We start from the raw sequence: 26,279 nt of genomic DNA, 5'->3' as shown, positions 1-26,279 counted from the left end.
TCTTCCACGAATCCCATTTCTTCACCACCATCCCTCTGCCACTGATCCCATACCTCCCACCAGCATCCAACTGCCACTGATCCCACCTTCCACTCCGATCCCTCTGCCACAGATCCCATCCCTTCACCACCATCCCTCTGCCACTGATCCCATCTCCCCACCACCATCCCTCTGCCACTGATCCCATCTCCCCACCACCATCCCTCTGCCACGGGTCCCATCCCTTCACCACCATCCCTATGTCACGGTTCCCATCCCTTCACCACCATCCCTCTGGGACTGATCTCATCCCTCTGCCACTGATCCCATCCCTCCAGCGCCATCCCCCTGCCACTGATCCCATTCCTCCACCACCATCCCTCTGCCACTGATCCCATCCCTCCACCACTGATACCATCCTTCCACCACCATCCCTCTGTCACTGATCCCATCCCTTCACCACCATCCCTCTACCACTGATCTCATCCCTCCACCACCATCCCTCTGCCACTGATCCCAAGCCTCCACCACCATCCCTCTGCCACTGATCCCATCCCTCACACCACCATCCCTCTGCCACTGATCCCATTCCTCCACCACCATCCCTCTATCACTGATCCCATTCTTCCACCACAATCCCTCTGCCACAGATCCCATCCCTCAACCACCATCCCTCTGCCATTGATCCCATCCCTCCCACCACCATCCCTCTGCCACTGATCCCATCCTTCCACCACCATCCCTCTTCCACATATCCCATCCCTTCACCACCATCCCTCTGCCACTGATACCATCCCTCCACCACTATCCCTCGGCCACTGATTCCATCCCTCCACCACTATCAATCTGCCAATGACCCCATCCCTCCACCACCATCCTTATGTCACTGACCCTATCCCTCCCACCACCATCCCTCGGCCACTGATCCTATCCCTTCATAACCATCCCCCTGCCACTGATCCAGTCCATCTCTCTGCCACTGATCCTATCCCTCCACCACCATCCCTCTGCCATTGACCCCAACCCTCCACCACCATCCCTCTGCAATGGATACCATCCCTCCACCACTATCCCTCTGCCACTGATCCCATCCCTCCACCACCATCCCTCTGCCACTGACCCCATGCCTCCCCTCAGCATCAAACTGCCACTGATCCCACCTTCCACCACCATCCCTCTGCCACTGATTCCATCCCTCCACGACTATTTCTCTGCCACTGATCCCATCTCCCCACCACCATCCCTCTGCCACTGATCCCATCCTTCCACCACAATCCCTCTGCCACTGATCCCATCCCTCAACCATCATCCCTCTGCCACTGATCCCATCTCCCCACCACCATCCCTCTGCCACGGGTCCCATCCCTTCACCACCATCCCTATGTCACAAATCCCATCCCTTCACCACCATCCCTCTGCGACTGATCTCATCCCTCCACCACCATCCCTCTGCGACTGATCTCATCCCTCCACCACCATCCCTCTGCCACTGTTCCCATCCCTCCTTCACCATCCCTCTGCCACTGATCCCATCCCTCCACCACCATCCCTCTGCCACTGATCCCATTCCTCCACCACCATCCCTCTGCCACTGATCCCATCCTTCCACAACAATCCCTCTGCCACTGATCCCATCCCTCAACCACCATCCCTCTGCAACTGATCCCATCCCTTCGCCAATGATCCCATCCCTCCACCACCATCCCTCTGCCACTGACCCCATCCCTCCACCACTATCCATCTGCCACTGACTCCATCCCTCTACCACCATCCCTATGCCACTGACCCCATCCATCCACCACCATCCCTCTGCCACTGATCCCATCCCTTCACCACCATCCCTCTACCACCCAAGCCTCCACAACCATCCCTCTGCCACTGATACCATCCCTCCACCACCATCCCTCTGCACTGATCCCATTCCTCCACCACCATCCCTCTGCCACTGATCCCATCCCTCCACCAATATCCCTCTGCCACTGATCCCATCCCTCCACCACAATCCCTCTGCCACTGATCCCAACCCTCCACCACCATCCCTCGGCCACTGATCCCATCCCTTCCCCACCATCCGTCTGCCACTGATTCCATAACTCCACCACAATCCCTCTGCCACTGATCCCAACCCTCCACCACATCCCTCTGCCACTGATTCCATCCCTCCCACCACCATCCCCCTGCCACTGTTCCCATCCTTCCACCACCATACCTCTTCCACGAATCCCATTCCTTCACCACCATTCCTCTGCCACTGATCCCATACCTCCCACCAGCATCCAAATGCCACTGATTCCACCTTCCACTCCGATCCCTCTGTCACAGATCCCATCCCTTCACCACCATCCCTCTGCCACTGATCCCATCTCCCCACCACCATCCCTCTGCCACTGATTACATCTCCCCACCACCATCCCTCTGCCACGGGTCCCTTCCCTTCACCACCATCCCTATGTCACGGTTCCCATCCCTTCACCACCATCCCTCTGGGACTGATCTCATCCCTCCACCACCATCCCTCTGCCACTGATCACATTCCTCCAGCGCCATCCCCCTGCCACTGATCCCATCCCTCCACCACTATCCCTCGGCCACTGATTCCATCCCTCCACCACTATCCATCTGCCAATGACCCCATCCCTCCACCACCATCCTTATGTCACTGAACCTATCCCTCCCACCACCATCCCCCTGCCACTGATCCCATCCTTCCACCACCATACCTCTTCCACGAATCCCATTCTTTCACCACCATTCCTCTGCCAATGGTCCCATACCTCCCACCAGCATCCAAATGCCACTGATTCCACCTTCCACTCCGATCCCTCTGCCACAGATCCCATCCCTTCACCACCATCCCTCTGCCACTGATCCCATCTCCCCACCACCATCCCTCTGCCACTGATCCCATCTCCCCACCACCATCCCTCTGCCATGGGTCTCTTCCCTTCACCACCATCCTTATGTCACGGTTCCCATCCCTTCACCACGATCCCTCTGGGACTGATCTCATCCCTCCTTCACCATCCCTCTGCCACTGATCACATCCCTCCAGCGCCATCCCCCTGCCACTGATCCCATCCCTCCACCACCATCCCTCTGCCACTGATTCCATCCCTCCACCACTATCCATCTGCCAATGACCCCATCCCTCCACCACCATCCTTATGTCACTGAACCTATCCCTCCCACCACCATCCCTCGGCCACTGATCCTATCCCTTCATAACCATCCCCCTGCCACTGATCCAGTCCCTCCACCACCATCTCTCTGCCACTGATCCTATCCCTCCACCACCATCCCTCTGCCATTGACCCCAACCCTCCACCACCATCCCTCTGCAATGGATAACATCCCTCCACCACTATCCCTCTGCCACTGATCTCATCCCTCCACCACCATCCCTCTGCCACTGTTCCCATCCCTCCTTCACCATCCCTCTGCCACTGATCCCATCCCTCCACCACCATCCCTCTGCCACTGATCCCATTCCTCCACCACCATCCCTCTGCCACTGATCCCATCCTTCCACCACAATCCCTCTGCCACTGATCCCATCCCTCCACCACCATCCCTCTGCCACTGACCCCATCTCTCCCCCCAGCATCCAACAGCCACTGATCCCACCTTCCACCACCATCCCTCTGCCACAGATCCCATCCCTTCACCACCATCCCTCTGCCACTGATTCCATCCCTCCACGACTATTTCTCTGCCACTGATCCCATCTCTCCCCACCGCCATCCCTCTGCCACTGATCCCATCCTTCCACCACAATCCCTCTGCCACTGATCCCATCCCTCAACCACCATCCCTCTGCAACTGATCCCATCCCTTTGCCACTGATCCTATCCCTCCACCACCATCCCTCTGCCACTGATCCCATTCCTCCACCACCATCCCTCTGCCACTGATCCCATCCTTCCACCACAATCCCTCTGCCACAGATCCCATCCCTCAACCACCATCCCTGTGCCATTGATCCCATCCCTCCCACCACCATCCCTCTGCCACTGATCCCATCCTTCCACCACCATCCCTCTTCCACATATCACATCCCTTCACCACCAACCCTCTGCCACTGATACCATCCCTCCACCACTATCCCTCTGCCACTGATCCCATCCCTCCACCACTATCCATCTGCCAATGACCCCATCCCTCCACCACCATCCTTATGTCACTGACCCTATCCCTCCCACCACAATCCCTCGGCCACTGATCCTATCCCTTCATAACCATCCCCCTGCCACTGATCCTATCCCTCCACCACCATCCCTCTGCCATTGATGCCAACCCTCCACCCCCATCCCTCTGCAATGGATACCATCCCTCCACCATTATCCCTCTGCCACTGATCCCATCCCTCCACCACCATCCCTCTGCCACTGACCCCATCCCTCCCCCCAGCATCCAACTGCCACTGATCCCACCTTCCACCACCATCCCTCTGCCACAGATCCCATCCCTTCACCACCATCCCTCTGCCAATGATTCCATCCCTCCACTACTATTTCTCTGCCACTGATCCTATCTCCCCACCACCATCCCTCTGCCACTGATCCCATCCCTCAACCACCATCCCTCTGCAACTGATCCCATCCCTTCGCCACTGATCCTATCCCTGCACCACCATCCCTCTGTTACTGATCCTATTCCTCCACCACCATCCCTCTGCCACTGATCCCATCCTTCCACCACAATCCCTCTGCCACTGATCCCATCCCTCAACCACCATCCCTCTGCCATTGATCCCATCCCTCCCACCACCATCCCTCTGCCACTGATTCCATCCCTCCACCACTATCCATCTGCCAATGACCCCATCCCTCCACCACCATCCTTATGTCACTGACCCTATCCCTCCCACCACCATCCCTCGGCCACTGATCCCATCCTTCCACCACAATCCCTTCGCCACTGATCCTATCCCTGCACCATCATCCCTCTGTTACTGATCCTATTCCTCCACCACCATCCCTCTGCCACTGATCCCATCCTTCCACCACAATCCCTCTGCCACTGATCCCATCCCTCAACCACCATCCCTCTGCCACTGATACCATCCCTCCACCACTATCCCTCTGCCACTGATTCCATCCCTCCACCACTATCCATCTGCCAATGACCCCATCCCTCCACCACCATCCTTATGTCACTGACCCTATCCCTCCCACCACCATCCCTCGGCCACTGATCCTATCCCTTCATAACCATCCCCCTGCCACTGATCCAGTCCCTCCACCACCAACTCTCTGCCACTGATCCTATCCCTCAACCACCATCCCTCTGCCATTGACGCCAACCCTCCACCACCATCCCTCTGCACCACCATCCCTCTGCAATGGATACCATCCCTCCACCACTATCCCTCTGCCACTGATCCCAGCCCTCCACCACCATCCCTCTGCCACTGACCCCATCCCTCCCCCCCAGCATCCAACTGCCACTGATCCCACCTTCCACCACCATCCCTCTGCCACAGATCCCATCCCTTCACCACCATCCCTCTGCCGCTGATTCCATCCCTCCACGACTATTTCTCTGCCACTGATCCCATCTCCCCACCACCATCCCTCTGCCACTGATCCATCCTTCCACCACAATCCCTCTGCCACTGATCCCATCCCTCAACCACCATCCCTCTGCCACTGGTCCCATCCCTTCACCACCATCCCTCTGTCACAAATCCCATCCCTTCACCATCATCCCTCTGTGACTGATCTCATCCCTCCACCACCATCCCTCTGCCACTGTTCCCATCCCTCCGCCACTGATCCCATCCCTCCACCACCATCCCTCTGCCACTGATCCCATTCCTCCACCACCATCCCTCTGCCACTGATCCCATCCTTCCACCACAATCCCTCTGCCACTGATTCCATCCCTCAACCACCATCCCTCTGCAAATGATCCCATCCCTTCACCACTGATCCCATCCCTCCACCACCATCCCTCTATCACTGACCCAATCCCTCCACCACTATCCATCTGCCACTGACCTCATCCCTCCACCACCATCCCTCTGCCACTGATCCCATCCTTCCACCACAATCCCTCTGCCACTGATCCCATCCCTTCACCATTATCCCTCTACCACCCAAGCCTCCACCACCATCCCCCTGCCAATGATAATATCCCTCCATCACCATCCCTCTGCACTGATCCCATTCCTCCACCACCATCCCTCTGCCACTGATCCCATCCCTCCACCACCATCATTCTGCCACTGATCCCATCCTTCCACCACAATCCCTCTGCCACTGATCCCATCCCTCAACCACCATCCCTCTGCCACAGATCCCATCCCTTCACCACTGATCCCATCTCCCCACCACCATCCCTCTGCCATGGGTCCCATCCCTTCACCACCATCCCTCTGTCACAAATCCCATCTCTTCACCACCATCCCTCTGCGACTGATCTCATCCCTCAACCACCATCCCTCTGCCACTGTTCCCATCCCTCCACCACCATCCCTCTGCCACTGATCCCATCTCCCCTCCACCATCCCTCTGCCACTGGTCCCATCCCTTCACCACCATCCCTCTGTCACAAATCCCATCCCTTCACCACCATCCCTCTGTGACTGATCTCATCCCTCCACCACCATCCCTCTGCCACTGTTCCCATCCCTCCTTCACCATCCCTCTGCCACTGATCCCATCCCTCCACCACCATCCCTCTGCCACTGATCTCATTCCTCCACCACCATCCCTCTGCCACTGATCCCATCCTTCCACCACAATCCCTCTGCCACTGATTCCATCCCTCAACCACCATCCCTCTGCAACTGATCCCAACCCTTCGCCACTGATCCCATCCATCCACCACCATCCCTCTGCCACTGACCCCATCCCTCCACCACTATCCATCTGCCACTGACCTCATCCCCCCACCACCATCCCTCTGCCACTGATCCCATCCTTCCACCACAATCCCTCTGCCACTGATCCCATCCCTTCACCATCATCCCTCTACCACCCAAGCCTCCACCACCATCCCCCTGCCACTGATACCATCCCTCCATCACCATCCCTCTGCACTGATCCCATTCCTCCACCACCATCCCTCTGCCACTGATCCCATCCCTCCACCACCATCCCTCTGCCACTGATCCCATCCTTCCACCACAATCCCTCTGCCACTGATCCCATCCCTCAACCACCATCCCTCTGCCACAGATCCCATCCCTTCACCACTGATCCCATCTCCCCACCACCATCCCTCTGCCACGGGTCCCATCCCTTCACCACCACCCCTCTGTCACAAATCCCATCCCTTCACCCCCATCCCTCTGCGACTGATCTCATCCCTCAACCACCATCCCTCTGCCACTGTTCCCATCCCTCCACCACCATCCCTCTGCCACTGATCCCATCCCTCCACCACCATCCCTCTGCCACATATCCCATTCCTCCACCACCATGCCTCTGCCACTGATCCCATCCTTCCACCACAATCCCTCTGCCACTGATCCCATCCCTCAACCACCACATCCCTCTGCAACTGATCCCATCCCTTTGCCACTGATCCCATCCCTCCACCACCATCCCTCTGCCACTGACCCCATCCCTCCATCACTATCCATCTTCCACTGACCCCATCCCTCTACCACCATCCCTCTGCCACTGACCCCATCCTTCCACCACCATCCCTCTGCCACTGATCCCATCCCTTCACCACCATCCCTCTACCACCCAAGCCTCCACCACCATCCCTCTGCCACTGATCCCATCCCTCCACCACCAGCCCTCTGCCACTGATCCCATCCTTCCACCACAATCCCTCTGCCACTGATCCCATCCCTCAACCACCATCCCTCTGCCACTGATCCCATCCCTTCACCACCATCCCTCTGCGACTGATCTCATCCCTCAACCACCATCCCTCTGCCACTGTTCCCATCCCTCCACCACCATCCCTCTGTCACTGATCCCATCCCTCCACCACCATACCTCTGCCACATATCCCATTCCTCCACCACCATCCCTCTGCCACTGATCCCATCCTTCCACCACAATCCCTCTGCCACTGATCCCATCCCTCAACCACCATCCCTCTGCAACTGATCCCATCCCTTCGCCACTGATCCCATCCCTCCATCACTATCCATCTTCCACTGACCCCATCCCTCTACCACCATCCCTCTGCCACTGACCCCATCCTTCCACCACCATCCCTCTGCCACTGATCCCATCCCTTCACCACCATCCCTCTACCACCCAAGCCTCCACCACCATCCCTCTGCCACTGATCCCATCCCTCCACCACCAGCCCTCTGCCACTGATCCCATCCTTCCACCACAATCCCTCTGCCACTGATCCCATCCCTCAACCACCATCCCTCTGCCACTGATCCCATCCCTTCACCACTGATCCCATCTCCCCACCACCATCCCTCTGCCACGGGTCCCATCCCTTCACCACCATCCCTCTGTCACAAATCCCATCCCTTCACCACCATCCCTCAGCGACTGATCCCATCCCTCCACCACCATCCCTCTGCCACTGATCCCATCCTTCCACCAAAATCCCTCTGCCACTGATCCCATCCCTCAACCACCATCCCTCTGCAACTGATCCCATCCCTTTGCCACTGATCCCATCCCCCCACCACCATCCCTCTGCCACTGACCCCATCCCTCCACCACTGTCCATCTGCCACTGACCCCATCCCTCTACCACCATCCCTCTGCCACTGATCCCATCCTTTCACTACCATCCCTCTACCACCCAAGCCTCCACCACCATCCCTCTGCCACTGATTCCATCCCTCCATCACCATTCCTCTGCCACTGATCCCATTCCTCCACCACCATCCCTCTGCCATTGACCCCAACCCTCCACCACCATCCCTCTGCCACTGACCCCATCCCTCCCACCACAATCCCTCTGCCACTGATACAATCCTTCCACCACCTTTCTTCTTCCATGGATTCCATCCCTTCACCACCATCCCTCTACCACTGATTACATTCCACCACCATCCCTCTGCCACTGATCCCATCCCTTCAACCCCATCCCTCTACCACTGATCTCATCCCTCCACCACCATCCCTCTGCTACTGATCCCAAGCCTCCACCACCATCCCTCTGCCACTGATCCCATCCCTCCCACCACCATCCCTCTGCCACTGATCCCATCCTTCCACCACCATTTCTCTTCCACATATCACATCCCTTCACCACCATCCCTCTACCACGGATCACATCCTTTCACCACCACCCCTCTGCCACTGATCTAGCCCCTCCACCACCACCCTCTGCCACTGATCCCATCCCCTCCCCACCATCCGTCTGCCACTGATCCCATCCCTCCACCACAATCCCACTGCCACTGATCCCAACCCTCCACCACCATCCCTCGGCCACTGATCCCATCCCTTCCCCACCATCCGTCTGCCACTGATCCCAACCCTCCACCACATCCCTCTGCCACTGATCCCATCCCTCCCACCACCATCCCCCTGCCACTGATCCCATACCTCCCACCAGCATCCAACTGCCACTGATCCCACCTTCCACTCCCATCCCTCTGCCACAGATCCCATGCCTTCACCACCATCCCTCTGCCACTGATCCCATCCCAACATGACTATTTCTCTGCCACTGATCACATCCCCCCTCTTCCACGGATCCCATCCCTTCACCACCATCCCTCTTCCACTGATCCTATCCCTCTATCGCCATCCCTCTGCCACTGATTCCATCCATCCACCACCATCCCTCTGACACTGATTCCAACCCTCCACCTCCATCCCTCTGCCACTGATCCCATCCCTCCCACCACCATCCCTCTGCCACTGATCCCATCCCTCCCACCACCATCCCTCTGCCACTGATACAATCCTTCCACCACCATTCCTCTTCCATGGATTCCATCCCTTCACCACCATCCCTCTACCACTGATCACATTCCCCCATCATCCCTCTGCCATGGATTCCATCCCTCCACCACCATCCCTCTGCCATGGATCCCACCCCTTTGCCACTGATCTCATCCCTCCACCACCATACATCTGCCACTAATACCATCCCTCCACCACTATCTTTTTGCCACTGATACCACCCCCCCAACCATCCCTCTGCCACTGATCCCCCCCCCACTATCCCTCTGCCACTGATCCCACCCCCCACCACTATCTCTCTTTCCACTGATCCCATCCCTTCACCACCATACCTCCGCCAATGACCCCATACCCCCCACCACCATCCCTCTGCCACTGATACCATCCCTCCACCACCATCCCTCTGCCACTGATACCATCCCACCACCTATATCCCTCTGCCACTGATGCCATCCCTCTACCACTATCCCTCTGCCACTAACACTATCCCTCTGGCACTGATCCCATCCCCCCACCACCATCCCTCTGCCACTGATACCACCCCCACCATTATCCCTCTGCCACAGATCCCATCCTTCCACCACCAAGTTGGGGGGGGGGGTGACAGATATAGGATCCGCCCGGTTGCCAAATGCTCTATGTACGCCCCTGCTTTTGGGTTTATTACCGCTTTAAATTCAGTAGATTGGACAATCAGGTTGTAACTAAAGTATTGTCAGCTTTAAATACAGTTTTCAGGGACCTTACCATAATTAATAAACTTACTGATGTGTTGTGAATAACATTTGCCTCATGCACCACCCGTGGCCTTTTATTGTATATTTCCCAAATGTCAGCCACAACATATATTTGTCTGCGCTGACAGAACTTTGTGCAGATACTAAGTTAGTGATTAGGATTATAGAGACCATAAAATATATACACACACAGTGATTTACTAAAACCGGTGTATGCGAAATCTGGTGCAGCTGTGCAAAGTAATCAGTTTCATGGTTTTATTGTAAAACTTTATGCAGGCCATACATGGGTCGAATTTTGAATTAATTTTCTTTTGAAAAGCAGAAATTCTGTGCGTTCTGTGATCCGATGGCGCCATCATTGATCTCGAAATTCGACCAACCAAACCTTCAATTTCACCTCATGTTGCTACAGAAAAAATATTTTGTGGCCAGGATTCTTCTTTTCCTTCTGGGAATTTTCTTTTCTTGCACTTATGTGCATTTCTTTTTAATTATATTTTTGCACGATTCTCCCATCATTGATTAGAAAATTGTTGTTTTTCAAAAAATTTCCAACATGCTCGATCACTCGAATTCGATGGCCACACGAAAATTGGCCATTGCTGCAGCCCACTAATAGTGCTGCATTCTTTCAAAATTCGACCCATGTATGGCTGGCCTTAATTGAACAAGTTGAAGTTGGAAGCTGATTGGTTATTATGCACAGCTGCATTAGATTCTGTGTGCACCAGTTTCAATAAATCTCCCCTACAGTATTTATATATTGGTGGGCATAGTGGTGTGCTGGTCTGTGTTCTGTAAAATGAAGAAAGTGCCCACAATGCAAAAGCTGCTGTTCCTGGGTCACTGGGCACTGTCCTAATGTAACCACAAACCTTATTTTCTCTAGTGCGTGTCCCTCTTAAAAATGTTTTTGGTCTGAAAAATGCATATACAGCATAAAAACTAGAATGATACAGAATAACAAGGATATTTTTAGAAGTGGCAAACATTCTTTAACATTTTCTGCACAAATTAAAGCAACCCCCTACTATTGTTTCTATTGTATCTGTAAAAGGTTGGACCTGGTCCTTGGTTGCACATTTTTGCTATTAAAGTGTTACTAAACCCAGGAGCCTGCATTCACTATATCTGGTCTCCCACAGTACACAGAACATAGTAATGTAATTATTTTAGTAAATATAAACTGCTAAATACTTTTTCTCATTAGTAGTATATAGCAGTCCTGTGACTTCCATAAATGTCCGGCTGAGCAGTGGTTAAAGCTTGTAGGAGGAGTTTTCATTCTTCTCTGACTGCCCTATGAGGCTGCATGACCCCTGCCCTTCTGTCTAGACAGTGCTGATTGGCCCTGTGCTGATCACATGCACTCTCCCAAAAAAAAAAAAACTCTTTAGCAATACACACCAAACTTAGCATGTGCATAGTGCCTCCAAGGCTCTGTTCTATCAGGAGATGGATTGGGGACAGTAAAATGGGAAGGGAAAAAGGGAAGGATCAGAGAAGACGCGATCAAGCAGTCTTTTTACACAAGGCAGAGGATTAGCCCCTTAGATTGCACAAAAATGCATTACTGCAGTTAATACTTTACCATTTATGCCATTACTGAAAATGACTGAAAAAATGTCAAGGTATTGACATAAACATTGTTTTACACACATAATATAAAGAGGGACTGCAACTTTTCTGTTTTTACACCCACCACACAACTCTGCACCATGCAATACTATATACACCAATACACTACACCATGTACTCCAATGTATACAGTACATACAAATACACCCCAATATTTACAACACCACACCCTATTACACACAGCACCACCCAACTCAACACACACAGCACCATGTGCCCTAATACACATCACAAACCCCAACTTTAACCCTGGCACCTGCTACTATGCTACAGAATTTTTAATAACAGCTCACTGACTGATTGCATCTCCATCCCTTCAGCGGTTACATGGGTCAGGATCCTCAGCTTATGACGGACTTTGTCCAAGTCTGTCTAAAACATGTAGTTGTTGCCCATTATTTTACAGTAACCTAATGCTGTACCATTTTAGCACTTGCTGGAGTGCTTATTTTAATTACTAACACGCTGCAGAGTTGCAGGGGAAACCCAACTGAAGATTTGGGAATGAGTACCCTGAGCAGCTACCCAGTGCCCCTGAACCCCTACTGTGGCCCTGATTATCAATAAAGTGCCCATCAGAAAGTTAATAGAAATGCAATGCAGATTTCTCAGGTACCCACAGACCCCCCTTCTGCACATTCTTTATTAAAGAGGATGGAGAAATATACATCAGATCTTGTGCTTTTATGACACAACAGTAACAGATACACACAACCTGACAAGCCATTTCTTGACATACTTGTCATTAATGAATAAGCTTACCATTAGATACATTTAACATTTGATTCATAGTTTCAAGCCAAGCAGAAAACATGTTTCCAAAATACTCCTTTCCATACAACTCTTCTATTGGCTGTCTCATCTTTTGACTCCAGTTTGACAAATCCTTTATAACTAAAAAAGGTTGAAAGACAGGTTAGTGTGTTTATTGCTCTTTTGATTTTTACACAGATCATGCACCACATTGACACTGACCATTGCAATTAGGGTGACATTTTAAACGGAAGCTTCATCTTTACAATACATATTGCATACCACATCAGAAAGAATTAAAATGGCAGAGAAATGGTGCTATTTATTAATGGAGCTACTATCTATATGAACAAAAAGTTTGACGTTAAGCCCAGTTATATTGTGGATAATAACCATTTTATTTATTACACACTAGCAAGTCATATACATTGTATTATTTGTTTATATATAGATTGTGCATTTATGTATACCTCTCTTTCTATGCCATTATTGTTTGTCACATGTTTTATTACAAGTTGTGCAACTTTATCTTCTGGGGACTATAGGCATACAGTACACACCAATTTGTACAAACCTGTATATGACTTAGCTATGTATGTATTTGGTCATTTATACACAGAGGCTCTTCATGTGTCAATGTATGTTATGGTGCACATTTTATTCTTTTTTTCTTAACTTCACCTTTAATCATATTAACAAAAAATGATACAAAATAACATAAGGTATATGCTGTTACCTAAATGAAGCTGTTAGTGCCGGTTCACACTAGGGCGACCTGTGAGGCGACCTGGTCGCCTCACAGGTCGCCGCAGGTCGCCTCCCATAGGGAAGCTACGGACCCGTTCTAATAGGAGCTACACAAGTCGCTCCGACCTAGAAAAAGGGTCCGGAGCTTCTTTGGGGCGACCAGGAGGCGACCGCCATAGACTTCAATGTTATGAAGTCCGTAAGAAGATAATTATACAACAGACGTGTATGTATTTTTTTCTGCAATGTAGGTAAACATAAAATTGTTGAATATCCGCGCTCTCAAAGATTAGCAGCCAGCATTAACCACAATGTGATAAAAAACTATAGACAAAAAATGCAGCGCTCATAGAATAACATACTGTATGGTGTAAATGAATATATGAAAGTCCACTTCAAGCTGTCGAAATGAGTTGTATAGTCCACCTACAACACCCTTAACGTGTGACAATCTGTCTATGAAATCACAGGGACAGTGAAGACCTCCACCACACACAAAGTAGCCTGCTGGCCTCTTACCAGATGGGTATGACCACCGCTCTCACAATGGTCACACAACGCTTGTTGTTATAAAGTTTGATAATCGACCCTGAAAGCCTTCCAATAGGTGCTCCTAATTCAAATGTCGGATCCCAAAGTAGAAGTAGCCAGGCACAGTCACTCCCAAAAGTTAAAAAACAGGGGGAAGACCATGGTGAAGTACATTTTCACAGGTGTGTGTTTATTGAAAGTAAAATTCACTCACCAGATACATCATCATAAAACAGCCTGGAATCAATAAAACCACTGTAGCAGTAAAGCACTTCCAGCTTGTGACGTCGAACCGTGCTGAAACACGCCGGCTGGAGCCCTTGACCCGGAATTTCCTCTAAACCACAGACAAGGAATAAAAGGAATTGGTGGACCGCAATTAATATATTTAAAAGGCTAAAAGTGAAAACATATAGCATGTAGCAGGGACGAGGTCACAAGCAGGAAAATGTAAGAAATCTTATAACAAAACAAGGCACACATTAACATATCATAAATCTGTAACATTACATATAAGAATGTAAAAGACATAATGTGAAATATCATGAATAAAAATATAAATATATCATAAATATATAAAATACCAGTAAGTACATGACACTAAACGAATCAGAATCCGCTATTGTTGATAAAAGAATTGATGTTGAGTTCGACATTCAAGCCTGACGGCCTAAGACTTCTTTTTCTTCACACCATTATATGGTAAAGAGGATTCTGACTAGGCATTGGGACATTCTGAAGGGGGATAGGGTTCTGGGACCCATTATCCCGGATCACCCATCTGTAATTTTTAGGGGTGCCCCCCTCTGAGGTTGACAATAGCTCCAAATATCATTGAGCCTCCTGTCAGACCTAAATTCTTTGTTGATAAAGATGGTTTTTATCCCTGCAGACGTTGTGCCGTCTGCTCCATCAACCATTTGATGTGTCCGGATGTTTATGCTTCCTCTTTCCTGTTTCAATCACTGTGGTTTACAGGAAGTTCCGGGTCAAGGGCTCCAGCGGGCGTGTCCGGATGTTTATGCTTCCTCTTTCCTGTTTCAATCACTATTTAAGACGTCTCCCGATGCCGATCCCTCCCCCCCGATGACGCAGTTGCCTGCGAAACATGTAGGCGGAGCTTCAGCACGGTTCGACGTCACAAGCTGGAAGTGCTTTACTGCTACAATGGTTTTATTGATTCAAGGCTGTTTTATGATGATGTATCTGGTGAGTGCATTTTACTTTCAATAAACATACACCTGTGAAAACGTACTTCACCATGGTCTTCCCCCTGTTTTTTAACTTTTGGGAGTTACTGTGCCTGGCTACTTCTACTTTGGGATCCGACATTTGAATTGGGAGCACCTATTGGAAGGCTTTCAGGGTCGATTATCAAGCTTTATAACAACAAGCGTTGTGTGACCATTGTGAGAGCGGTGGTCATACCCATCTGGTAAGAGGCCAGCAGGCTACTTTGTGTGTGGTGGAGGTCTTCACTGTCCCTGTGATTTCATAGACGGATTGTCACATGTTAAGGGTGTTGTCGGTGGACTATACAACTCATTTCGACAGCTTGAAGTGGACTTTCATATATTCATTTACACCATATGTTATTCTATGAGCGCTGCATTTTTTGTCTATAATGTAGGTAAACAACCCAATTGCTCTGCCTCTTCCATTCTCTTTTGTCCCACCAGATATCTAGGCTTTCAAGGAGGTAGGACTCTCATTGCTGAACTCCATGGGAATTGAGTGATTTTGCTGCCACTATGTAGAAATAACATAAACTGGGTAGCATGCCCTGTTACAGTAACACCGAAATAGCATTTGCCATTACTAAATACAGTTGCCTGATTTCAATACTAAACTAACTTTTAGGCTAACAACATTTTTAGAAAGTACAGATAATATCATGTTACTAATGGGAGACACCCTGTGATCTCTTGAGGCAGTAATGAGCACTATCACCAAATTTGGGGAATTTTCGGGCCTGCTTATAAATTGGGATAAATTTGCATTGATGCCCCTAGATGATATCCCCTTACGAATCATTACCCCCTCCTGTCACAAATACCTTTAAATACCTAGGCATTCAGATCACCCCGCAATTGGAGGACTTTTGTTGCTTAAATATAGCGCCCTTGCTGTGCTGTTTCTGGGACAAGATAAAAATCTGGAGCAAACTTTGGCTATCTTTGGCGGGTAAAGTAAATTTAGTGAAAATGAACTTCATGCCCCAGCTATTATATTTCTTACATAATACGCCCATAGTGATACCATTAGATATCTTCCAAGAGGTGAACTCTATTTTTAGACCTTTGCTATGGCACAATAGGACACCTAGAGTGAGACTGGAACACCTTCAAAGAAAAAAGATGCTGGAGGTTTGGCTATACCAATAGAACTCAATCAGTCCACCCTAGATTTATTACTATGCATTTTGTGATACACGTTGAAGGTGCCCGACTTGCCCACAGGCCTGGAGGCTGAGACTTTTGCCAAATCTAATCATTTGGTCCCTACATACGCCCTCATCCAAAAGATTTGGAATAAGGCTAAGCAGCTCTAGCAGGTTTCTGGTTGTACTTGTTCCAGTCCTTTATGGCATAATAACAATTATCCTGAGTTAGCCAAATTACAACAGGCCCCTAGGTAGTGTAAGTGGGGTGTAACTCACCTTTACCATATATTTAGGAACGGATCCTTATGCTCATTTGAGGAATTAGGCGTGAAATTACCTAAATCTATGTACTTTTATTATATTGAACTTAAACTTGCCGTAGTGGCGCAAGGCCCTGCAGTAAAATGGCTCCAATCTCCTACACCGCTGTTTAATATGATGGCTGAAATGTCTCCACCAAGGGATTTATTTCCAGATGTTACACAATGTTGCTAACAGACTTTTTGACCTAATTTCCCCTGAGGGTGGGAGAGAGACCTCGGTCCTTTCATAGAAGATCAATGGGAGGAGGCTTTACAGGCAGTGCCCCAATGTTCCCTTAATGTAACGCAAAGGCTCATGCAACTATACCTAGTATTAAGGGTAAATTTCACCCTGGCTAGATTATTTGCAATAGGCATTTTAGATTCCCCTTTGTGTGGAAAATGTTCTAGGGACCATGGGGATTTGATTTACTTAACCTGGTGATGCCCCAAATTACACCTATACTGGCTGGGAGTGTTGAATACCATAAACTCTGTGGCAAAGAAGGAGGGAAATGTGGGACTTTAGATGAGTACGGCTAGACACAGGGGCTAACACTGTATGTAAAATTGTTGTAAATAAAAATAAATATAAATATATTAATCCATGTATTACATATAAATACAAAAATAACTTGTCAAATACCTTAATAGTAAATAAACTATTTTAATTGTGAAAACAAATTCTCCATAGGTACACAATTATATATAATGTACAAAACAAAACTCTATATAAACCCAGTTAAAGGGGGACCTATGGAGAGCTGACACAAAATCAAATATCTAATTAATCAATTATAATCTAAAACATAATATGTCTGAATATTGTTAATAGATATTAATACATGCAATGGGTCATATAAATGAGAATAAATACATGGATGGCATAAAAAAAATCATTCATTAAAACAGATTTGATAAAAGGCTATATTGGCAGAAATACATAATCTTGGGATAAAAATCAGATGGGATTGTATAGGTGATTGTCGGCTCATTATAGGAAGCCTTGGATGGATTTGTCTAAGTAAGTGGCGGCTCAACGCGTTTCGTGGACCTCCGTCCACTCATAAGGAGCATTATATTGTATCTATAAATGAAAGTGTGGGTTAAATAATTATAATCATGAGAACTCAAATGGGAGATGAGTTGGAATAGACACTAACTCGTGCGGTGTCATAAATCCAAGAGCAATCCATGTTGATATAGAAGGACCCAAGCTGATCCAGGAGAAGCCTGACCCGGGGCTGAGGCATGGTTCAACGCTAGCACACAAGGGCAATTGGGAGGAAGGGACCAGGAACGAAGTAGTCATGAGTAAATGATTGTAGAGGGCTTAACAGATATCGCTCAAAAAATGATGGCAACAGCACAAAGGGAACCAGCACAATCTGAAAATATATACAAATAAATAAAACAAATATCTGAATGAATGTACTGAGGAGGGAAAACACTCTCAAAATATCCATGCTGTATAAGGCATATAGGATCAAATAGCTGGACCCAGAATATGTGCCTATGAATAACCAATCAGAGAGTAAAATGTGCCAGAAGATATGCATATAGTGCATAAAATCATAACAATGGCCCAAAGAAAGAGTGTGAGCTTGGTAAAAAACGTAAAAGGACATATAGTGATGAGGTATAGGTTGGGAACCAGTACCAGCAAATGTATACCCATGGCCATAAGCTCAGGGAAGGTGTGCAAAGCGTTGTACACCGGAGTGAAAGGTGCATGCAAAAAGGGAATAAATAAGTGCAGTACTTGTTTGGAAACAATGGAAGTAGAGTAACCTCACCAGGCAATAGAAGTGAATAGGAAAGAATATGACTGCTTGGAACGAGAAAAATACCAAAGAAGAAGTGCTAAAAGCTTATAGCAGTGCATGCAAAAAGTGACAAAGTTCAAATGAGCAGTAAGTGTTCAGTAAGGAAAGTGTTTGGTGAATGAAATAGGATTGTATAGAAAATATCCGAAATACCAGAGGCTAAAGAAACCATTAGTAATGAACAGGTCCGTCCACACCGTATGTCCTAAGTAGCAGGAGTGAAACCACGCCAACGCCATGCTGAGCTTCAGTATATGTAGGCGGCTGAAGCACCTCCCATATCCGGTCTGTCAGACCGGACATCGGTAGGAGCGAGCCGCCCACTGACGTCACACAGAATGGAAAAGAGTTGTCAATGTTGGAATGAATGTATTGAGGAGGGAAAACACTCTCACAATATCCATGCATGTTTTCCCAAACAGTGAAAGGTCTTCAGAATGGATATTTCCAGTTTTAAGGTTGCTTGCAGAACCTGACGATGTCCTCTGCTATGGCAACTGGACTTACGGGGGGCTTATAACCTTGTGCGCATCCATGAGGGAGATGAGTGGAAGACAGCCTTTCAAACTCGCTTTGGGCACTTTGAATATCTTGTTATGCCATTTGGACTGTGTAATGCCCCAGCCACATACCAGCATTTTGTAAATTACATTTGTAAAGAATTCCTGGATCACTTCTTGATTGTTTACTTGGACGATATTCTCATTTTCTCTGCCACCCTGGAGCTACACAGAGTCCACGTTAGAAAGGTTCTGTCCACATTAGGGAAAATTATGGTCCTTAAGCAAAAGCAGAGAAATGCGATTTTGAAAAAAACTTCAATTCAATTCCTGGGCTTAATCATTTCCATAGACAGAGTGGCCATGGATCCTCAGAAGGTGTCCGCCATCCTAGAATGGCCAGCTCCCACCGATAAAAAGGGCAAACAAAGATTTGTGGGGTTTGCTAACTTCTATCGAAGATTTATTAGAGACTTTTTAGGCATCATTGCCCCAATTACCCAGCTGAACTGTTAACACACCTGTTTTCAGTGGTCCCAGGAGGCTCAAACTGCCTTTGATAATCTGATATCTGCTCCTGTTCTACAACACCCAGGCTAAACTCCACCCTATGTTTTGAAGGTTAATGCATCAAAAATCACCACAGGAGCTGTTCTGTCCCAATGACAAGGTCCCAAGGCATTGCTACACCCAGTAGCTTTCTTCTCTCAGAAGATGAGTCGGTCTGGGAGGAATTATGATGTAGGTGACATGGAGCTATTGGCTATGAAGATCACACTGTAAGAATGGCAGAATTTGTTGGAGGGAGCAGCTCACCCCATCATGATATTCACAAACCACAAGAACCTAGATTATCTTAGATCGGCCAAACGTCTAAGACCCCAGCACGCTCGGTGGGCCTTATTTTTCTATAGGTTCAACTTCAATCTCACGTATAGCCCAGGGTCCAAAAATGGGGAGGCCGATTCGCTCTCACGCCTGTTTCTGGAAACCTCAGACTGTTGCCCCTAGCACCATCTGGTCACCTGAGAATTTTTTTCTGATTCAGCCCGATCTAAGATCAACTCTCGAATAAACCTCTGCTCAATGTTCAGATTCTGAGACCGCTGCACTCAGTAAACAAGAAGGACTTCTGTGGCACAGAGATAAAATCTTTGTACCCAAGGAAGCCAGACTCCAGGTCCTCAAGACCACCATTGAAATATGCTGTCCATGGACTTTATAGTAGATTTACCCCTCTCTGAAGGATTCTCCACTATCTTGGTAGTGGTCGATCGCCTGTCGAAGATGGCCCACTTCCTGCCCCTGGTGGGTAATCCCTCTGTCATGGATATAGCACACACCTTTATCAAGGAGATTATAAAATTGCATGGCCTGCCAAACAGCATTGTCTGTGATAGAGGATCGCAATTTCCCTCCCGGTTCTGGAGGGCTCTCTGCAAAGCCTTGAATATTGAAGTTTGTTTGTCATCAGCTTATCACCCCCAGAGTGATGACCAGAGAGAACAAAATCAGACGCTGGAACAATATCTCCGTTGTTTCTCAACATTCTCGCAAGATAACTGGGTATCTTTGCTTCCTTGTGCCAAGTTTGCATACAACAATTCCGTGCATGCTTCCACCAGTCAATCTCCATTTTGGGATTACGGATTCCATCCTTAATCTCTGCCCAATACTGTGCCAGAAGAGCAGGACCTGCAGTAGTGGACAGGTTAACTTTTATCCAGGAGAAGTACCAGGAAACTATGCAAAGGGTGCAGGAGGATTACAAAAAATATTATTACAAGAAGAGGAGAAATAATCCACACTTGAAGGTTGGCGACAAAATGTCGCTCTCCACAGCAAACCTTAAATTATCCGGCCCTTCGTGGAAGTTGGGTCCAAGATTCATTGGCCCATTTGCAATTAAGAAGGAAGTTAACCCTGTGGCCTTCAAACTGTCCTTGCCGAGCTCTTATAGGATTTACCCAGTCTTTCATGTTTCTTTGCTCAAGCTAGCTACTTCTGGTTCCTTTGCAGGAAGAGAGGATCCACCTCCACCTCCCACCACAGTAGGTAAGGAAACAGAGTTTGAGGTAGTGGCCATTCTGGACTGCCAAAAGAGGGGAAGACAGGTCCAATACCTCATAAAGTGGAAAGGATACTCACCTTAGGAAAGTTCATGGGAGCCAGCAAGTAATGGACATGCCCCTAGACTCCTGTGTGAATTCTTCAGCAAATACCCAGAGAAAATTGCCTGAATGGGCATTTAGGGGCTGCCTGTGGGGGGGAGGGGGGGAGGGGGCACTGTCAGGTTGCCAACAGCAGGAGAAGGGCTCTAGGACCCAGCATCTCTACCAGCACATTGGCAGGAGAAAGACTCTGGGACCCAGCATTTCTACCAGAACTTCACCCGGGCCTTTATAAAAAAAAAGCCTGCCAGGGATTTTAGTTGCTGGTTGATTTTCAGCTTTCCCCGTGTGTTCCAGTGCTTGATATTATTGGATTTCCAGTTACCGACCTGGCTTGCCTTTGACCTGTCTGGTCTCTATTCCCAGGATTGACCCTTGGCTTGTTCCTGTGACCCTGCCTCTGCCTGTTGCTCTGTGCTTGACCCTTGGCTTGCTCTTTTGACTCTACTACTGCCAGATTACCAGTGTATGATGCCGGTTTAATCCTGACCCTGCTTGCTGCTTATTCCTGGCTGACATTCCATGCATGACTTCTGGCCTGGCTCCTTAATTTGCTCCTGGCTCTCCCTGCTGCCAATTCTCACCCGGTACTCCTGACAGACACCTGCCCAGCAGTGCATCCTGCTCGTCAGCCGCCATCCTGCTCGTCAGCCACCATCCAGCCGACATCTCTGCATCACCTCAGCCTGTCACAGCTGGCAACCCCTGCTTCTCTGAGCATAGCACTCCCTGTTACCACCTTCGGGGGCACTCTGCACTTATCTGCAAGGGAAGCCCTCTCAGAACTTTGGCCTCTGACCAGGTACATGACAATGGGGTCCTCTTTAGCTATTTTTCATTAGACCTCATGTCTGCAAGGCTGCAACCTGGTCATTGGTACATTCCTTTACAAGGTTTTACCAGGTAGATGTAAGGGTGACCGAGGATGCTTCTTTTGGCTGTAGTGTTTTGCAGGCTATGGAGTAGTTTCCTTGGACCCGACGGTGGTTTCTGTGTCACCCTCACCTCATGTGCATTGCTTGGAACATTCCAGGTACTCATGATTGACATCCTGCTCTGTGTCCCATGTTGTACGATTAAAAATAAAATGTACACAGAGGTCCTCTTTCTAGGGGTTCATTGCTTGCTACAAAACTGAGGTACTTCCTGTATGGGAGGGGTTTACAGGGGAGGATCTGTTTATTTCTGTCTGTGTCAATTCACCTATAGGTGGTGCATAACCCAGGTAGTCACGATTCATAGTCTGCTCTGTGTCACGTGATGTACTCCAAGAAATTGATTTTTCAGGTAAGTACAAAAACACTATTTTTTTTAAAATCATATTGGGCACCTGTGATTAGGGATAAAACTTTTCTGAAGCAGTCAAAGGTTATATCCACGTCAGAGGCACAATGCAAGTGAATATAAATCCTTTATGGAAAGGAAAAACCTTGTAAGTAATAATTTACAAAACTTAAGTGTATTGTGCTTTAACCTGTCTTATGTTAAGTTTGTATCAGACCTCACGCAATTGTAGCCACAATACCACAGTACCACTGCAACAAGACACTATATTAACAGCTGTACTGTACATGTGATGCCTGTAATTGAAGAAAATAACGGAGTGCTGCGAACATCCTTGTGACCTTCTCCAATTGTATTTAGTGCTCTTCCAGTATTATGCCCTAATTATATCAGACCAGTGGGCCCTATACACTGGGAAACACTACTCCAAAGGTTGTAAATGTATCCCTAAAATAATCCATTCATTTTGTGTTCTAACATTATAAAAAGACAATGGCCACAAAATTGTTTCTTAACTTACCATTATACATTTTCATATCTACTTCAGTCACATAGGCATTGGCTCCCCAGATAACAAGTTTATTGATTAGAGATGGGTAAGTTCCCGCAGCAATCAATGCAGTTATGCCTCCATCACTCCACCCTAGCAATGAAAATTTCTTGAATTGTAGAGCCTACAACAAAAAAATGTGTTCACGAGTTCAGTACAGAGATACAGAGATTTTTTTTTTATAACCTAACCCTGCTTTAAACTTCTCCGCAACTTTATCCCTGACCTGCCTGGTGTGTTCCTTGGCCTTCATGATGCAGTTTGTTCACTAAGGTTCTCTAACCAACCTCTGAGGGCTTCACAGAACAGTTGTATTTATACTGAGATTAAATTACACACAGATGGACTCTATTTACAAATTAGGTGACTTCTGAAAGCAATTGGTAATTGCTAGGACCCCCTAGCAACCAATCACCTGCTCATTAACTTGCAAAGTTAACTCCGGCAGTTCCCGCTGTTTATTCAGTCTCTCTTTCCCGTTCTGCTTGAAAAAGTTCCTCCTCCTCTGCTCTCCTGTGTCAATAAGCGGCAGTCCAGCGACCGGACCTGGGTGTCACCCTGGTTCTCCCTGACACCCCCCCCAATGTGTGGCACCCAGGGCGGTAGAAAGGGGGGGCTTTGTATTGCAAAGGGTTCCATTGAAGGGGGTGCTGTGTAATGTAAAGGGTTCTATGGGGGGGGTGGGCTGTGTAATGTAAAGGGTTCCATTTGGGGGGGGCGGGGGCTGCATAATGTTAAGGGATCTATGGGGGGGCTGTGTAATGTAAAGGGCTCCATGGGGGAGGTGGGGGCTGTGTAATGTAAAGGGTTGCATTAGGAGGAGGAGGGTGAGGGCTGTGTAATGTTAAGGGTTCCAATAGGGGGGGCTGTTTAATGCAAAGGGTTCTATGGGGGGGACAGGGGCTGTGTAATGTAAAGGGTTCCATGGGGGGCGGGGGCTGTGTAATGTAAAGGGTTCCATTGGGGGAGGTGGGGGCTGTGTAATGTAAAGGGTTCAATTAGGAGGAGGGAGGCGGAGGCTGTGTAATGTAAAGGGTTCCAATGGGGGGGGGCTGTTTAATGTAAAGGGTTCTATGGGGGCAGGGGCTGTGTAATGTAAAGGGTTCTATGGGGCGGGGGGGCTGTGTAATGTAAAGGGTTCAATGGGGAGGCAGGGGGATGTATAATGTAAAGGGTTCCATTAGGGGGAGGGGGCAGGAGTGTGTAATGTAAAGAATGTAAAGGGTTCCAATGGAGGCCTGTATAATGTAAAGGGTTCTATGGGGGGCAGGAGCTTTATAATGTAAAGGGTTCCATGGGGGGGTGGGGGCTGTGTAATGTAAAGGGTTCCATTAGGGGACGGGGGCTGTGTAACGTAAGGGTTCCATGGGGGGGGGGTGGGAACTGTGTAATGTAAAGGGTTCCATGGGGGACTGTATAATGTAGAGGGTTCTATGGGGGGCGGGGACTGTATAATGTAAAGGGTTCCATGGGGGGTGGGGGGGTGGGGACTGTGTAATGTAAAGGGTTCCATGGGGAGGCAGGGGCTAAGTAATGTAAAGGGTTCCATGAGGGGGGCTGTATAATGTAAAGGGTTACATGGGTGGGGGGGCGGGGACAGTGTAATGTAAAGGGTTCCATTGGGGAGGCTGTATAATGTAAAGGGTTCCATGGGGGGGGCTGTATAATGTTAAGGGGTCCATAGGGGGCTGGATAATGTAAAGGGGCGCTGGGGGGCTCTGTAATGTAAAGGGGTCCATGAGGGAGAAGCTGTGCAATGTAAAAGGATTCAGAGGTGTGAGGGGAGCTGTGTAATGTAAATGGGTATATGGGGGGTTGTGTATTGTAAAGGGGCCAATGAGGGGCTGTGTAATGTAAAAGGGTTCAGAGGTGTGGGGGGAGAGCTGTGTAATGTAAAGGGGTCCAGAGGTGTGGGGGGGGCTGTGTAATGTAAAGGGGGCGATAGGTGTGGGCGGCTGTGTAATGTAAAGGGGTCCAGAGGTGCGGGGACTGTGTAATGTAAAGGGGTCCAGAGGTGCAGCGGCTATGAATTGTAAAGGGGTCCAGAGGTGCAGCAGCTGTAAATTGTAAAGGGGTCCAGAGGAATAGGGGCTGTGTAATGTGAAGGGGTCCAGAGGTATAGGGGCTGTGTAATTTGAAGGGGTCCAGAGGTATGAGGGCTGTGTAATGTAAAGAGGTCCAGAAGTATGGGGGCTGTGTAAAGTAAAGGGGTCCAGAAATATGGGGGCTGTGTAATGTAAAGGGAACCAGAAGTTCAGGGGCTGTGTAATGTAAAGGGGTCCAGAGGCACAGGGGCTGTGTAAGGGAGTCTTCTTACATTTTACCCGCAGTTATGAGGGCTGTGTAATCTAAAGAGGTCCAGAAGTATGGGGGCTGTGTAATGTAAAGGGGTCCAGAAGTATGGGGGCTGTGTAATGTAAAGGGGTGCAGAGATACAGGGGCTGTGTAATGTAAAGGGGTCCGGAAGTACAGGGGCTGTGTAATGTAATGGGAGTCTTCCTACATTTTACCTGTTATGTTATAGCTGCAGTCCTATAGATTTCTATTAGGTTGCGTGTTTTTCTCTGCATTTTCAGAAAGCGCACCAAAAGTCCCGCATGCTGCATCTTTGGCGCACTTTTAGGAAACATGAAAATAATTATTTTTATTTTGGGGGGGGGGGGGGGGTGACACCATGGTTTACTGCACCAGGTGATACCAACCCTGGTGACGTCACTGGAAGTAGCACACAGTAAGTGGGCCACTGCCAGTTACATGTGTTTCTGTCTGGTGCCTCAAGTTAGTCTGCACCGTTTTTGCAAAGGAGGGGCCTGGCCAACTGGGGGAGCAGAGGGAGGAAGATTCTTTCGGGTTCCGGGCTGCAGTGCGGAGAGGCGCTACACGGGACGTCACTTGACGACACGTCAATGTGCGGTGCGTCGCCTGCCCGTCTGGGGGGGTGCCAGATATAGGATCTGCCCCGGGTGCCAAATGCTCTAGCTACGCCCCTGCCCTCTCTATTTACACTTAGAACAGGGGATTAAATAT

The 26,279-nt window shown here is 49.0% G+C and overlaps 1 protein-coding gene across 3 annotated transcripts in view; it reads right to left on the bottom strand.

Annotated features, from left to right (window-relative positions):
• The window catches only part of BPHL (biphenyl hydrolase like), a 185,535-nt gene that overhangs the window by 31,975 nt on the left and 127,281 nt on the right, over positions 1 to 26,279 (bottom strand). The window contains exons 4-5 of one of the 3 annotated variants that reach the window (XM_082258075.1): positions 23,223 to 23,376; positions 12,968 to 13,099 (exon numbers count right to left, since the gene is read on the bottom strand). The exons of 1 other annotated variant lie outside the window; for it this stretch is intronic. In XM_082258075.1, the coding sequence (XP_082114201.1) occupies positions 12,968 to 13,099; positions 23,223 to 23,376 (286 nt within the window). The remainder of the gene's footprint in view (positions 1 to 12,967; positions 13,100 to 23,222; positions 23,377 to 26,279) is intronic. One more of the 3 variants, XM_082258076.1, reaches the window with a different exon arrangement.

This window comes from Pelophylax lessonae (genome assembly GCF_965119305.1).
Source record: "Pelophylax lessonae genome assembly, chromosome: 5".
Taxonomy (NCBI): Eukaryota; Metazoa; Chordata; class Amphibia; order Anura; family Ranidae; genus Pelophylax; species Pelophylax lessonae.
The sequence above is the reverse complement of the archived record's forward strand: the minus strand, read 5'-3'. Positions and strand labels throughout refer to the sequence as shown.